Here is a 16,796-nt window from a genome sequence, read left to right on the forward strand (position 1 = left end):
AACTAGACTTCAGATTCCAATAACAGAAGTAGAGAAAGTTCTCACCAAAAATAAAATCTATAAAGTGATACACGTATATAAGAAGAGTAGATTTAGTCCATAAAAAAAAATAAATTGATAATGGAAAGCAGTTCTAATATCTTAGCCTGTTTAATAAAATCTAGGGAAGAGTCTATCTGTTGGTTCAGATTCATATTTAATGTTCTATCAGAAAAACCAAGGCAATTAATTATTAAGATTATTAAACTATTAACTTGATTAGCACACTTTTAGAGTATTTTTTGAAAACTTGAGGATAAGATCAAAAACACTCAGTTTGGTTTTGACATTGAATGAAGAATGTGAGATTGTTTTGACAGTTCAGGTTGTAGTACAGAGATGTTGAGGTATCAATAAAACTGTTTATTCATGATTATTGATTTTAAAAAAAGCATTTGACCACAAAAAATAAAAATATGAGAAAAAAATGTCATTATATATATTTTTTTTATTATTACATGAATATATCTTTCATTTAAGTAATGAATGGAAAATATATTCAAATAAAATAAAAATATATAAAATTAATAGATCCAACTTACCAGCAATTAAAATATAAAATCTTTCAGTTCTTAAACTGTCGTCAGGAGAATTAAAATATTACAAAATAAAGTCAAGATTATAATAAAAATATAAGTCACGACTGTACGGAACAATGTTATTTTAAGTTGGATTTATTAATTTTTATTCTATTTGATCATATCAATGGAAACCAAGCATAAGAAATTGATATTCAAATAATTGCCAATTTATATTTGAGGTTGACAGTAATGGTAAGAGTAGCAAATCTCAATGAAGAAGTGAAGATTCTTCAAGCTGTGCAACAGGATTGTATTTTGTCCAGAACTTGCTTGTATAAAGGTATTCATAACAGTTATTCAGAGAAATCATTGATGATATAAATAGCCATTGTTGGCTATTTATCAACACTAAGTATTATGTGGATGATGTGCTTTTGATGGCAGAGATTAATGATGTGCACAGTTTAATTTTAACTCTAGCAGGACAATGATTATTACTGAGGATGGATTACTTTTGTATCAAATTTTTAACACCCTGGGATCATGAATATTATATTAAAAAAGTTAAAGTATTTGGGCCAAATAGTAAGAAATGACATACATACCTTTACATCATATATTGCAAGGAAGATTGCTGTTTGTAGAAATTCATTTTAAAGAATTCCCAGCATTGTTAAAACAATGATAATTAAAAATAAAAATTGCCATAAGAACATCAATACTTGATAAATGGATATCGCTCAAAAAGGAGAATTTTATATAATAAAAATATTTTTTAATATAATTTAAATTTTACTGATTTTTAACAATGAATACTTTTCTTATGTAAAATATTATTTTTTAAAAAGATTAACATAAATCATTATTATTATTATTGGTAGTATATTCATAGTTTTAGTTTTCATTAATATAAGTCAAATCACGTTTTTCAGTCAACATAAATGCAACTTCCGCTGGATTCAGACCAGATTCTGACAAATTAAATATTTTTAAAGTTGAATCATAACCCTGAAAAATAATAAGAAGTAATGAAAAAATATTATAATATGTAAGATTTATGATGATATCATAATTTCTTAAGTACAATAACATATAGATACACAACAACAAAGGCCACCTTTGGCATTGTCATCAGTGAGACAGTGCTTCTTCTCTTCATTACAGCTAACACAACTGCTGCTAAGATGTTGTGGATCTTCCTCCCTTTTACCTTTCCACTGATATCCACTCTTATACTTCGTTAGATAATCTACTGGGACTTAACCTTCTTAAACAGCTATACCATTGGAGCTATTTATTCTTGATCCTATCAGATTCTAACTTCATTGTTTTTCTTATTATGTCTGTCAGTGTTTCTCTGCAGCATCATCTCCAAAAACTCATCTGTATTGAAAGAGGCTCATTCTTCATTGTGTCTTCATACCAGATTCTCAGCTGCATAGGTTATATAAATGTAACCTATAACCACTGTTACCAAACTGTAACCACTGTTTAAAATTTTTTTTTAACCCTGTTGGAGATATCACTGGACTGTAACAGTGAATAGTTATCTAAAATTATAAAAAATAAAAAAATGTTTAATCAAAAGAAACTGTCACAAAATTTCTTCTGATCAATCAACCCTTGTCATTATGAAGAATATATAATCTTACTTTTAATAACAGTTTGTAATCTTTTGATGAAAACTACTGCTTACTTTTAATAATAGGAAAAATGTTATCGTATTATCTTATTTTCTAATAAATAATCTACTGATCCAGCAAATAAAGCATTACTTTCAAAATTGTAGGTAACAAAAAGTGTCATTTGCTGAAGAATGTAACAAGATTGTTTGTTAATAAGTTATTTGGTAATTTTCGCAAATATGAGAAGATATTTAATGAAATTGCTATATATTGCATAAATAACTAATTTACACTGTGGTCATCCCTTGCTCTACAATAATAAAACCTAGAATTCCTTACACACATTTTGTAAAGATATACACAATAAGTAGTTTTGTCTTACCTACTCACACACACACACACACACACACACACACACACACACACACACACACACACACACACACACACACACACACACACACACACACACACACACACACACACACACACATACATCATAATTATCAAAAATAAAATTCAGTATTATTATTATTGATAATAATTTATTATTCTGCTATGATACTCAGTTGCAAATTCCATTAATCCATAATTATATGAAATTCAAGTAATGAGTACAAAAAATTAAAACTAATTTTAATTTAATATAATTTACTAAATTGGATGCATATTCATCTTATAAAGAACACAATATACAAGAAGTAGATGAAATGATTGAATCTACCTTTGATCACCTCAATAAGTTGACATGTGTACAAAGATGTTTACTGTTTATAAATTATAGACCTCAAAAACCACAAACACAAGTTGCTTAAACCAATAGTTTGTATACAAATTCATGTAGTTTGGTTAAATAATAATTAAATTAACACACAACATATGTATTGTTACGTATATAGTATGTAAACTATTTCACCACATAGTATCATGATTTCCTAACCACTTCAGAATAGATGTTGTTTCATTAACAACAGCACTACTTGTAAATATCATTGATGAAAATTCTACTTAATGTTAGCTGCTTCAGAGGAATCTTCTTGGGTGGGACAAACAACTATTTATTTAGAAAATGGGTAATTTTTTAATTTTTATTTAAAAAAAAAAGTTTAATCACTTATGTTTGTCTATAAATGTTACTTTTTTTTACTGTTTTATGGCACTTAGCGTCTCACATTCACTAATAATCCTGCATATAGATTCTTTTCTTTAGAATGGTTATTTTGTTTTCAGGAATGACTGGTGGATGATTGATGCCAGGTTGCCTACAACCATTGTGGTATAATACTTAATGTACATACATAAATTAAAATTTAATGTAGTATTCTTAGCCTATTCTGCAAATGTGGTTAGCATCATTACTAATCAGCTATTATGTAATATTACAGGTTCTAAATTAAAAATAATTAAAAGAACTGTACCTGATAATAGATTGCTTTCCAGATTAACATTAATCTTGGAGAGTTATCAGCAATGTCTCAAGAATAGACATCCAGTCAATGGAAAATTACAATAGTCAAATTGTAATTTGCCTTATATTTTTTAAGGCAAATATAAGAGTCCCAAAATAATAAAAAAATGCACCTCTTAATAATATAAGTAATAATACTAAATGACTCATATTTTTTATCTACAAAAAAGAATCTACATTACCGCTGCAACTGTAAATTTTTCATCTTCAACTCTTAAAACCTCTGCTATATATCTTATTACTTCATTATTTGCGTTATCTCCAGTATCTGGTACTGCAAGTTCCATTTTAACTGCATCAACTAGAACATCTAAAAAAAATTATGAATAAACTTGTTAGATATTTTATTATACATTTGTGTGTGTGTGTTCTCTATTGTGTTATATTTTTATTTAAAAAATTTGTAATACGCACATAAAAATAAAAGTAGTCACAATTACATTTTGTGATTTCATTTCAATATGAAAAAAATTATTTAGTTTAGTGATTACTAGTTCTTTATAAACAAATTTGTTTTTCTGGTGTAGAGCAATCCCAATATTTTGTTTTAACAGAATTAAAAAATTTAAGTTTGTAGTTCTAGAATAATGTGAGCGCAATAAATTTAAATTGTGTAATTAATTTGTGTACTAATTTAAATTATTTAAAAAAATAATTCAATAAGTATGATTATCTCAATTTTATGCTTTAAAATATCACTCATAACTTAATATGAAATATAAAAAAGGTTCATAATACCATTTGGTAAGGACATTCAAGTAAGTACTGAATCTCTAACTCAAGATATAAATCTTTGGTAAAAAAATTGGACTGGATTCAAGAACTGAATCCAATTAGAAATTAAAATCTTTTATGAAATTTGACATTGTTGTAAGTTCTCAGATAAATTTGATATCAAAGAAAGTTATGTATATATGTGTGTACTCTTTAATAAAAGAAACCAATTAATAAGGATACTTCATTTTTATCTATAATATATGAAGCGAGGTTATCTATTGCTAATCTTGTTTCAGCATAAAAAAAAAATATTTATTTATTGTGAAATTAAGTAGGATTTAGCAGCAAAATTTTCCTAATGATCTGACCACCTCAGCTCTAAACAAACTTAACTTTACTTTCTTACTAAGAAAAAATCAGGGATAGTTACAAAATATTGTTAACAGGTGCTCATAATGTTCTAAACATAAGAATAATTACTTTTGTACCATTGTTAGCAATTATATTACCTTTTATTTTGCTGATAGTTGCATTTGGTTTAATCTTGACTTTTATATAGATATTTTTTCTTGCATCACTAGTCACTACATCACTGTCATCTTTCTTTGAGCTTGTTTTCTAAATATAAAAAGATTTTATAAATAAATTAACAATTTTTTTTCCACTATAAACTGAAAAAAATAAATTATATTGCTTAATATATGCAACAAAGCAGTATTAAGCATGATATAATTTTACATACATACTTTACTTGAACTACGTTAATTTATAATATAAAAATTATTAATTTATATGTTTGTCTCATATTGCTATTGCTAAGATTTAAATGATAATTTTATAAAACAGTTCTACTCCAATTTTAATTATTCATCATTTAGTACAATTTAAGACTTATAACATTTTTTTTGTGTTTAACCCCCGGGACCACCATTAGGTATTGCTTCAGAGGAAGAGATGAATGATTTTGTAGCATATAAAAATGCTGTGCCTTATAAAATTAGAAATTTTAAAAACCACTAACAGAAAATTTTGAATGAAAAAAATACAGATTTTATCTGTGCTAAATACTGTTAGTCTTAAATAGTGATACATTAATTTTATCTAAATTAAACTTTATTTTGAAAATTTTCATAGTTTTGAATAAAAAAATTTAAATTTACTGTAAACATGCATTAAGAGGATGAACTATTGCAAAGTGAAAACTTAATTTAATCTGATACACCCATTTCAATATAATATCAAAAAGGTTGTTAAGATTACACACCAAATACTGTACTTGGAAACTGGATATCCTAGTTTACTGGTAATTTGTGAAAACAAATGTGTTTTTCTGTTTGTCATACTTGAGTGATCATTGATAACACCAAATATTAGAAATGAGATGTAGTGAAAAATGGGACAACCATGTTCATAAATATCCCATGCCTGGCTCACTAGGACTATTATTATAAATTCACCAGTAATGCTGAAAATCATTGAATCTGAATGTTGGTTAGTCTGGATGGGATTGAAATAACCTAGAGCTATAATTAATGATTACAATTACTTTTTAATTTGAAGACACTGAAATTTGTTTTACAATCTTTTTACTACTGTCTAAAGAGCTTGATTTAGTCATATTTGTTCTAGCATGAGATTTATTTGTGTCAATGATGGTTCTACAGGGTCATTAGTAATATAATATTCACTTAAATGTTAATTTGGATTATGTAATTTGTTCTAAAAACTAATGTTTTGCATATAATTATGGATTAAAAGGATGCAGCTTACTTGAAGAATCATTATAAAAATTTGAAGAAGGAAGAAAGGATTGTTGAATATGTGGAGTAAGAATAAAAATTATTCTAGTCTGGCAAATAAAAATAAAAATGGGAAGTCAAGTTAAAGATATTGGCATATCTTTACTACTGCCACAATATGTGTATAGTACCAACATAATTTGCTTTTTTTGCTTAAAAAAGTTTCTTAAGAAGTACGACTATGTTCTTTCTGAAAGACTAGACAAAGAGAGATATTTAGACGTAATGGTTTTTTGAGATATTGTCCATGTATTTCCGCATTAAAAAAAATTTTATTATTCTATATGTTCTGGTTACTTTCTGAAATGTCTTATCTTAACTAAATACATAGAGCTAGCTTAATATTGTTAATAACGGTAATATATGCTAATTATTGTTAATAACCACCAAGTGGTTCAAATTTGATATACATTACTGTTAACAAAACAAATATAGAATGTATAACTTTTTAAACATGTGTATTATACAAAATAATGATAATGTGCATTGTATATGAAAAAAATAAAAGTACTGATGATGTTTTACAGGTTCATCTCCATAATCCCACCATCCAGTTAGATTTAAATTTGATCCAAACTTCAAATTATTGGACATCTGTAAATAAAAATTAAATCTATATTTAAAAAAATACACTTATCAGATAGTTTTTAAGATTAATTATTTTAAGACTATTTTCTTAAAGCACAGGCTAAAGAAAAGATATATCTAAAAAAAAATATTTAAAAGAAATGTCACTAAGGCTACAGGTGAAATAATTTCTGAACATTAGGCTACAGTTATTTATTTTTTTATCAAAATCAAACGTGTAAAAATAGTTATCTACAAGATCATATTTCAAGAATGTTTATTATTTATGTTAATTCCTTGGTGGTGGCAACTGAAGCAAATCTTTTCTGAAATATAAGGGTGAGTAAAAAATTATCTACACTTTTGCCATAACATACCTTCAAGGTTGTCATACTGCCTTCTGCACATGTGTGCTTAGAGTTGGTACAATTGTGGTCACATGTCCAAAATTTGATCCCAATCACATCATTAGACTTCCAGCTACTACAGTGTAAACATGTCCACTCTACTAGCAGTTTGGATCAAGGAAGAACAAGTAGTGATCTGATTTCTCTGGCCAAAGAGTGTGAAAGGGCTGAAATTCACTGTAGACTTTTATCACAATACAGGACAGTGCTTTATCACATAAAAGTGTTTTTTAATGGATCAAGAAGTTTAAAATTGGCCAGACAAATGGAACACACAAGAAAGGAAGCAGAACGTGTCAATCTCCATCACCAACGACAAGATTCAGCAAATTGGAGAGATGGTTCCGACAAATAGTCAAGTTACCATCAATGAGGTAGCATCTTCTTTCAGATTTTTTTCATTCATGGTTCTGCTCATCAAATCATCCATGACAAGCTCAGCTTCTGAAAAGTATACTGTCGAGGTAAGTGTTGTTGCATGAAAATGCCTGCCTACACATGATTTGCCACATCATTCAAACCATCAACAAGTTGAATTTTGAGGTACTGGAACACACTCCCGACAGCCCAGATCTTGCTCCTTCCAACTTTCATCTGTTTGGGCGGCTCAAGGATGCTTTATGAGGTCTCGATTTTCCACAGACTTAGACATACAGGAGGCAGTGCAAAAGTGGTGTCATGACCAACAGAAAACTTTCTTCTTGGAAAGAATATGCTAGCTTGTGGACTGCTGAGCCAAGTGCATTGGCAAGGGAGCTGACTATGTAGAAAAATGATGTACATGTTGAACCCCTACCTTTGCGTAAATAAATTATAGAATGAAAAGTGTAGATAATTCTTGACTAATCCTTGTACCTGTATTTTTAGTATTTGTCATTAGCACATTACTTTGATCATTAAAATCAAATACACTTACTTTCTCTATTTTTACCGAATTATAATTTATTATTATATCTATGAAATTCTATTCATGATCTCATACAAATTTTATAGGATGTTAGCAATTTTATGGTACATACAGAATGATTTTTCATCAAAGAAAGGTTACCAACTGGCCTACTTTTTGTTATGTACTAAATTCGAATACTTTAAATATAATTCAATTATTATTTTATTTTATTTTTATTTTTTATAAATATCACTTGGTTGTTTAACTTATGTATTTGTGCATATATGTAAAAAATACTTGCAAAATAATTTTGCCATGATATTTGTGCATTTTAATGCACTGAGACATTAAAATTATAAAAATATTAAAAGACTCAATTTTAAAATTCTAGAATCTTTTCTTCCAAAGTATCTTTCAGAGATAATTAAAAGCCTCATCTTCAATAGAATTATCTGTAGCATTGCTGTTACTGGTACCTGTTTTTTTAAAAAAGTTAGGAAATCCCTTAATTATCAAATCAAATAATATATACTTGTATATATCTTTTTCTTTTTCTGTTTAGCCTGCAAAACCACCGTAAGGTATTACTTAAGGGAATGAATGAGGATGATATGTATAAATATATATTATCTAGATTGTATCTGTTTACTTATTATGTTGCTTTAATATTTTTAGTCTGATGAATTGTTTTTGAACAACCATAGCATCAATTGATTAGATTGTTTGATTCCATATTTATGGTGTTTCCTAATCTTTTAAAGAGAGAACAGCTGAATTAGCAGGAACTCAACTGAGAAAATGGTGCTAATTAGCACTGAAAGATCCTTCGGCAGAAAAATTTCCTTATTTTAAAAAAAATTCATTTAAATTTAATAATTTTAAAATGTATTACATTTCATCATGCTGCTGTTCAGTCTGAAATTTAAAAATTTATTTTGAAACCAAAATAAACCTGCTCAAAATGTATAAAATTTATTTTATTAAAACCAACTCAAAATTTATTTTGAATTTAAGTAGACTATTGTCCTTTGATATTTATTATTTTATTATAAAATTATTTATTATTATTTATTTATTATTTTATTGTATATTATTTCCTTTATTTTCAATTAAACAATTTTAGGTAAAGTTGAAAACAATTTTTATTACAGAAGAGATTGTTGTACATATTGTGCCCCAAATATGAATAAAATAATCTTTAATGAATAAAACTCTAAAAATATGTATTAACTTAATGTAGGCATAAATTCACTCCTAATAAAGATTCAAGTTACTTCTTTTTTAATCATCTTTCTAGGTTTAGACGCCAAAAAGTAAAACATAAAATATTATTAACAGTTTTGAAAAAAAGTTGGCAATTATCCTTTGAAGCAAAAAGAAAAATATAATGTAGGGTAGTCATTGATCTGACATTCCAAGTAGTCAGCTAACTTTTATTATTAGTGGTAATATATTATGCTTCAATCAAATCATTGTTTATTACTTTTGAAACAGTATAAACGCTGGCATACAAAGCTTAAAACTAGGTAAGAGGTGACAACATTATGTCCATAGATATATTAGATTACATACCACTTATAGCTTTGTTGATTGTTAGCCTTTGGCAATGTCATAACAACTTTTACTTTGCTAATGCTAAGTAGAGATTTTTTTATTGAAATAAAATACTATATATTTAGAATACATTAGATGGACGACTGAAATATTTATGATCAAATTTACTATGTCAGAACTGTTTCCTTTTGTTGATTATTTAATGTTAATTATAGTTATTTTTTGTCTCTTACAGCTATTTTATTACTTTTTTTACACTATTTATTACACAGCAATTTTTTAATTGTGAGATGTATACTCACAATTCAATACTTGTTATTAAATATGGTATTATCATAATATACTACTCTACTATACCTCAATTATAATAAATAAAGTAAATAAAGTAGTTGAATGTATTTTGTTTACCATAATATGACTAATATCATTCACAGTGAAGATAAAACATATTGTTCAATGTTTTTATCTGATATTCTATATAAGAAATAACTATTATATTTTTCCTTTTGATGATAGCATCTACTCACTGATAAGAATTTAGTATGAATTATATAATAAATATTAAATTTTTACATCCAGTCCTGTACTATATGGTTTGGTAATTTATTAGCATCTACTGATAAAAATATTCAAGTGCAGTCATTATTCCTATTCTTTTTATTTCAAAATTTTTTTTTAAATTTGGAATTAATATGAAACTAATGTTAGAAGTAGAATCTCTGTTTATTGTTAACTAAATGAAGATAATTGACATAAAAAAGAAAAAATGTTCCGGAAACTTATTATAGTATCCTCTACATACTTTTTTTTTCTTTTAATGCCATATTTTTTGGTATTAGACAGGAGGGATTTGACAAAACATTTTTACAGCCAGATTTCCTTTCTGACATAAATTCTTAAAAAAATGAAGTATGCTAATTTGCAAAGTACAAAAAATCCTATGCCTGGCAGGATTTGACCCTGGAACCTTCCAGGTGAAAGACACATCCTATCATTCTGCAACAGAAGTTGGTAGAGTAATAGTCTTCACAAGTAATACAGAGATTTTTGTTGTCGTATTCACAGATCAGTATGACAAAATTTGATTATAGAAAAAACAAATTTTTCCTTAAAAATTTAATACTAAAGTATTTTTTTGTTTTATAGTAAAAATAATTCAACAGACTCATCAAATGTGCTTCTAGATTATGTTTACAAATGTATGGCACAAATATTTAGAAAAAGACTCAGAATATTTTTCAGACTCTCTGGCCTGATCACTTTCTCCCTCATGAAATCATGCAATTTCGCATATAATTTTATTGTTATTGTTGAATAACAAAAATTATTTTTTTTTGTAATTTTTCCTGATGGACGGTTTTGAATATTGCATCTGAATACACTAATAACATCATGTTTTTTCTATTGTATTTCAAATTTATTTTATAAGTTTAGTTATTGACATACCTTAAAATGTTTTTTTCATAGACAACAAAAGAATGTTTTTGACCGCTTTCTATTTAATGGATTACTTTTAATGATTAAATTTTCATAAATATTACTTGTTTCTAACTTAACAAATAATGTATAAGTAATTTAATGTACAAATATCTGTAATTATATACTTTCTTTGCAGAACTACTTTAGCTACTTAAGATTGTCTGTTGTGTGTAGACATGGGTACTTACGTATTAACGCCACCGCAGCTACAGCTTTATTTAAAAACAAAGTAGTTAATCGGATTTCGGTGGAAAATGGGCCGATATAGAGTTTAACATAGATTCAAAACAGTCTCTTTATTAATTTTAATACATGGTTATTTATATTATAAATATAATTTAACCAAACTTAACCTACGCTTGCTTCGCTCGCTAACCTTGACTAATTAACAGGAGTGTTTTGATTATTTAAATAATAAATAATTGCAATAATTACTGAATTTATTAAATAAATACTCAAAAAATTACGTTGTTAATTAGTCAAGGTTAGCGAGCGAAGCGAGCATAGGTTAAGTTTGGTTAAATTATATTTATAAAATACATAAATGTAAATAACCATTTATTATAATTAATAAAGAGACTGTTCATTTTGCACCGAAATACGATTGACTACTTTGTTTTTAAATAAAGCTGTAACTGCGGTGGCGTTAATACGTAAGTACCTAGACATGATTTTTTTATTTATTTATAAAACTTTATTTATTAAAGCAAATAAGGAAATAGAAAATAATCAAAAGGTTTTATTTTTTTGTCTGTATAAAAACATGTTTACAGCAAACTAATTTAATCATTCCAATAAACAATAATCAATATACTTATAAAAAAAAATGAAATTCTATGTGGTAGTTAACTGAATTATGTTAAATTTGAGCCAGACTATTCCAAAACACACTCCAAACCAAGAAATAGTCCATTTTTTCATATCCATTTTCAGCGTCTTGAACTTTCTTACTTCATTATAAAATTGGCTTCCACTCCCGTTGCACATAGGTTGTTCATAATTAAGCAGATAATGGCAGTAAAAAAAAAAAGATTTATTCAGTGATACTGAAATTAGCGTTTCTTTTCAACGTAACCTCCAGTTACATTTAGGAACTTTATTCACCTTTCTTTGAGCTTCTTATTCCAATATTAAAAAATTGTTCACCTTGGTGTTTGAACCACTTTTGACCAGCTCACGAGTGCCACATTAAAACTATTTGAGAGGTCCATACAAACAAAAATATGATGAGATCGGGGTTGTAAGGTGAATATAGCAACCTCTCCTGACTCAAATTTTGAGAAGCTTCCTATCTCTTTTGAGTGGTAAGGGACGGGCATTATCATGCAGAAAAATTACGTTTTTCAAGAAAAAATCGGGACTTTCCTCTTATTGAGGGTTTACTTTATCATCTAGCATCACAATAGTATTCACTATTGTTGTACTTGTTCTTCCAAATAATCGCAAAGTGGTACTTTGCAGTCCCAAAACATCGTTACCATCACTTTTCCGACGGACTTGTAGGTTTTGAATTGTTTCCTGTCGGGCAAATTCGGATGTCTCCATTCTATAGCCTATTCTCACTTTGGATTCCAGGTTAAAATGATGAATAATTGTAATTATATATTTCCTCTTTGCAGAGCTACTTAAAATTGTCTGTTGTGTGTAGACATGATTTTTTTATTTATAAAACTTTATTAATTAAAGCAAATAATGAAATAGAAAATAGTCAAAAAGTTAATGCAAAATACTATACTTTTTTTGTTAATGCAAAAACATGTTTACAATAAACTAAATTAATCATTCGAATAAATAATAATCAATGTTTTATATACGTTTCATTGTAAGTTATTATGCGATTAAAACCTTCCGCTAAAAACCGTTGTTTAATTTCCGTGATTTTGAGACGATTGCCTCAGACCCTACCTTGAACATATTTTGAAGCAATTCGTTTTATCATGGATAATGGAATGTAAGTGGGAATACAAATTTCCACGCGTATAACCTTGCAAATAAGATAATTAATGCGATTTTATACTCGTAAAGCGTCACTCGAAACTTCTACCGGTCTTCCGCTATGATGAAAATCGATGACACTTCTTTAACTTAGTTTAAACTATTCAATCTTTTTATACGAATTTATACGGATAAAACACATTTACCAATCTGTTTTAACATTCCAGATTGAATCTGGATCGATCTTACCTCTTCAGAAAATAAAAATCTTATAGCACGCTGTTCTTCCACGATGAACGTTTCTAGCGGAGCCTTTATTTTGAAATAAATGAAAGGTTAAAACAATGGAAATTCTTTTTAACAGCTATTTTCCTTTGTCAGGGTTGTCAGCTTGAACAACAGACAATTTCAGTGTATTCTATTATTGTCTCTAATTATTATTGAACGACCTTCGTAAATCTATGCTTATTATACGCGTTCTTTCTAAAACTACTTGTGTTTGCCTCACGTTATTCCATAATTCATCTTACAAACCCATCCACTCAACTCCTCCTATTTTGATCACGTTTGGTTACAAAGAACCAGGTATATCCAAAAGCCCAACGGGTAGGTCTAGTGGTGAACGCGTCTTCCCAAATCAGCTGATTTAGAAATCGAGAGTAACAGCGTCCAAATCCTAGTAAAGGTAAATAGTTACTTTTTTACGGATTTGAATATTAGATCGTAAATACGGTGTTCTATGGTGGTTGGCGTTTCAATTAACCACACATCTCAGAAATGGTCGAACTGAAACTGTACAAGACTTTTTTTTTCTTTCTTTTTCTGTTTAGCCTACGGAAACACGTAAGGAACTACTTTAGAGGATGATATGTCCGAGTGTAAATGAAGTATAATCTTGTACAGTCTCAGGTCGAAAGTAACTGACTTTACTTGATTTGAACCTCAGAACTCTCGACTTCGAAATCAGCTGATTTGCGAAGATGCGTTCAACACTAGACCAACCCCGTGGATTGAGACTGCACAAGACTACTTCATTTACACTCATACATGTCATACTCTCATCCTCTGAAGCAATACCTGAACGGTAATTCTCGGAAGCTAATTAGGAAAAAGAAAAGGCATATCCAAAAATACAGAGTTACTCTTTTTGACTGAGCGTGTGCTACCGAAAAGTTGAATTTATTTCTTGTTTAAATAATTTTGAAAATAAAGTAAAAGAGTTAACAAACGGCCAAAGACGAAAAAAATTAAGATCCAGATGAATTAGTTAAGAAAAAACTGAAAAAAATCTAGATAAATATTTAATGAGTAGTAGTTCCAACTTATGATTTTTATTGTAAATAATTAATGTATTTTCATGTTTCATTGGAGTATAATATTTGTGGAATACTACAGTACATAACCCGTTTTTATTTTTTTAATGTTGCACTTACGTTTATCAAGTTAAAATAATATGCTAACTGAAACTATATTAACAGTTTATGCTAATTTGACGTAAAAATAAGTTCTACTTAAATGTTATCTTTTAAACTCAGAATACAACACAAATCTTCAAGTGTAGTTTTGCATGAAATCAACACAATAAATTACCCTAATAAAAAATATTATTAACCAGTTTTCGTCTCTTGCTGTCGCTCCAGAAAATGTTTTTTTATTCATTTTGAATATTCGTTATACTCTTTTCTTCATAATAATTATGAAGTAAAAAATTCAGTTTTTTTTCATTTTATATTGTGATTTTTCAGACAAACGCCTCATGAGCCACTAAAATATTCAACATGCAACCATAATGACCAAACTTTCTGATGTAAGCAAATGTGTGTTATTTGAGATTTCCATATGAATTCGTATTCTTAGAACAAGACCAATTTGTTTTACAATATATACGGATGTAAGAAAACCATACGGGAAAGGAAAGAAAAGTAATTCAGGAATGGCCTAAAATTTGTTATTGAGTATTTTATTAGAGTTAGCAGGACAAAAACCTTTGCTCTGCAGGTATGTTTAATATATATTAATTTAATACATGTATTGAATAATCAGTGTAGATACATGCAAAAGAAAATTGCTTTAGATCAGTGTAAATCTTAGAAAGAAACCAAAGGAGGAGTTCAAATACAAAAGATTTATGTATTTAAGGAAACAAAGACGCTTCTGTGAAATATTTTATTTAAAGTCATCATTATAGAAACAAATGAACTTGCCAATATATGCCTTATGATTTCACTAATGCAATATTATTAAAAATGTACTATCAAATTACTAATTAATAACCTCCAGATTAATCATCTTTTTTTTTTATAAAATTTTAAACATTGAATGTAATTTATGATTTGGGTTATCAGTTGCCAGTCCATTTTCTTGATGCATTGACTTAAATGAAAAAAAATAAGCATTCAACTCTCCCTAGTGGTAAATAAAAAAACTATAACTGAAAAACACGCATATAAATTGCAGCTTATACATTCTATGATTGGTGCAACAAAATGAGCCAAATCTACATTATAATCTGATTGTTAAAAAAATTTTCCCAAACTCAAAGATCTTGAAAATGTTTTTTGTTTTTCATGAATGGAACATGAGTTTAGTAAAAATCCTAATGAAATTGCATTAGCTGTCTTTCATACCCTATCCATTTGTAATCTATCTTGGGGAAAAGTTGCAATAACGAGTTACCTAAATGGAAGTATCAATAAAACCAGATGACATAAAATTGGACCAAAAAAATTTTGGAGAAAATTGATGGAAATAAATGAATATGTGTGATAAAAATTTCTTTAAGCACTATAACAGAATGAATGATCAAGCCAGTAACAAGTTTTGTGAAAAAAAGAAGAAATCAAGAAAACTAAAATTGACTTCATATTTAAAAATATTATATATTTATAAATTATGGTTGGTTAAAATATTTAGTTTTGTATTTTAATATTTACTCCATTAAAAGGTGTTAATTGGCAAATTTTTTGTATTTTCTTTTAGTCAATGATTATTTTATGTCTTTAAAACTCATAAAACTGTCAATGTTTCATCAAAACTCCTGTTGTCCTAACTAAATCATAAATGTTTACATTTTATAAGCTAAAATTTTCACATTTTTCATGCTACAATAAGGCCATGAATGACTTTATTGATTATAAGAACTGTGGTAAATGGGAATTTTATCTGAAGTTAATTTTTTGTTTTTCTAAAATTTAACATACTTGGACTTCTCAAGTGCTTTGGAATAACCTATTTGTAACCATTTGTACCTTATTCTTTTAATTACTTTCGAATTATATCTAAATTTAATTATTCACTTTGTCTAAAATAACAAACAAAAATAAGTTTTTAATCAATATATTTTTCATAAAAATGGGGTGGCAAGAATTACTTATTTTATCATAACTTTTTGGCACTATTTAGTTAATCTAATGACAGAATTGTTGACATCAAACTAATTTATCTGCCAGCTGTGTACTTATCATCTCAGCAAAACTGGCAGAGTCTAAGGTATCAACAACAGTAGATTGTTTGATTTGATAGGTACTTAAAAATTTACCTTAGGATTCAGTTAGGTTCTTTAATGAATAGAAGAGGAATTTAGCTGACATTTTCTTTTAATTGAAAATAAATAAGAAATTCACAGTGATTTTTAGTACAATGGATCTGTATTAATCTCTGGTATTTTTGGTGGAGGTAGAGCAATTACATAGTAAGTAACAAATTGATGATATACATAGTTATCAGTAAGTTTTGCTGTATTTTGTACCTTCACAGTTGTTATTTTTGAACAGTTTCTCTGCAAAAAGACATTAAT

General features: G+C 27.7%; 1 protein-coding gene across 4 annotated transcripts; it reads right to left on the minus strand.

The window, feature by feature from the left end:
* Positions 1-1,361: 1,361 nt before the first annotated feature.
* Positions 1,362-10,101, minus strand: LOC142320966 (UPF0235 protein HY04AAS1_1378-like). 4 transcript variants are annotated; one of them, XM_075358956.1, is made up of 5 exons: positions 9,995-10,101; positions 6,695-6,763; positions 4,880-4,988; positions 3,836-3,963; positions 1,362-1,568 (listed from the first exon to the last, which is right to left on the minus strand). In XM_075358956.1, the coding sequence occupies exons 1-5, from the start codon at positions 9,995-9,997 to the stop codon at positions 1,455-1,457; spliced, it is 423 nt and encodes a 140-aa protein (XP_075215071.1). In that variant the 5' UTR covers positions 9,998-10,101; the 3' UTR covers positions 1,362-1,454. The 4 variants fall into 4 exon arrangements, with proteins under 4 accessions (XP_075215071.1, XP_075215070.1, XP_075215072.1 ...); XM_075358955.1 differs by having other exon boundaries at positions 9,944-10,101; XM_075358957.1 differs by lacking the exon at positions 9,995-10,101 and adding an exon at positions 9,605-9,933.
* Positions 10,102-16,796: the final 6,695 nt, after the last annotated feature.

This window comes from Lycorma delicatula, chromosome 3 (genome assembly GCF_047948215.1).
Source record: "Lycorma delicatula isolate Av1 chromosome 3, ASM4794821v1, whole genome shotgun sequence".
Taxonomy (NCBI): Eukaryota; Metazoa; Arthropoda; class Insecta; order Hemiptera; family Fulgoridae; genus Lycorma; species Lycorma delicatula.

Bases quoted from the DNA above. Each gene is read 5' to 3' on its own strand.
- LOC142320966 (XM_075358955.1), bottom strand. From the start codon at position 9,997: ATGGTAAACAAAATACATTCAACTACTTTATTTACTTTATTTATTATA. The intron at 6,764-9,943 runs GTATAGTAGAGT...TTTTATTTACAG, and splicing joins CTTTATTTATTATAATTGAG to ATGTCCAATAATTTGAAGTT. The intron at 1,569-3,835 runs GTAATGTAGATT...ATTATTTTTCAG, and splicing joins AAAAATTTACAGTTGCAGCG to GGTTATGATTCAACTTTAAA.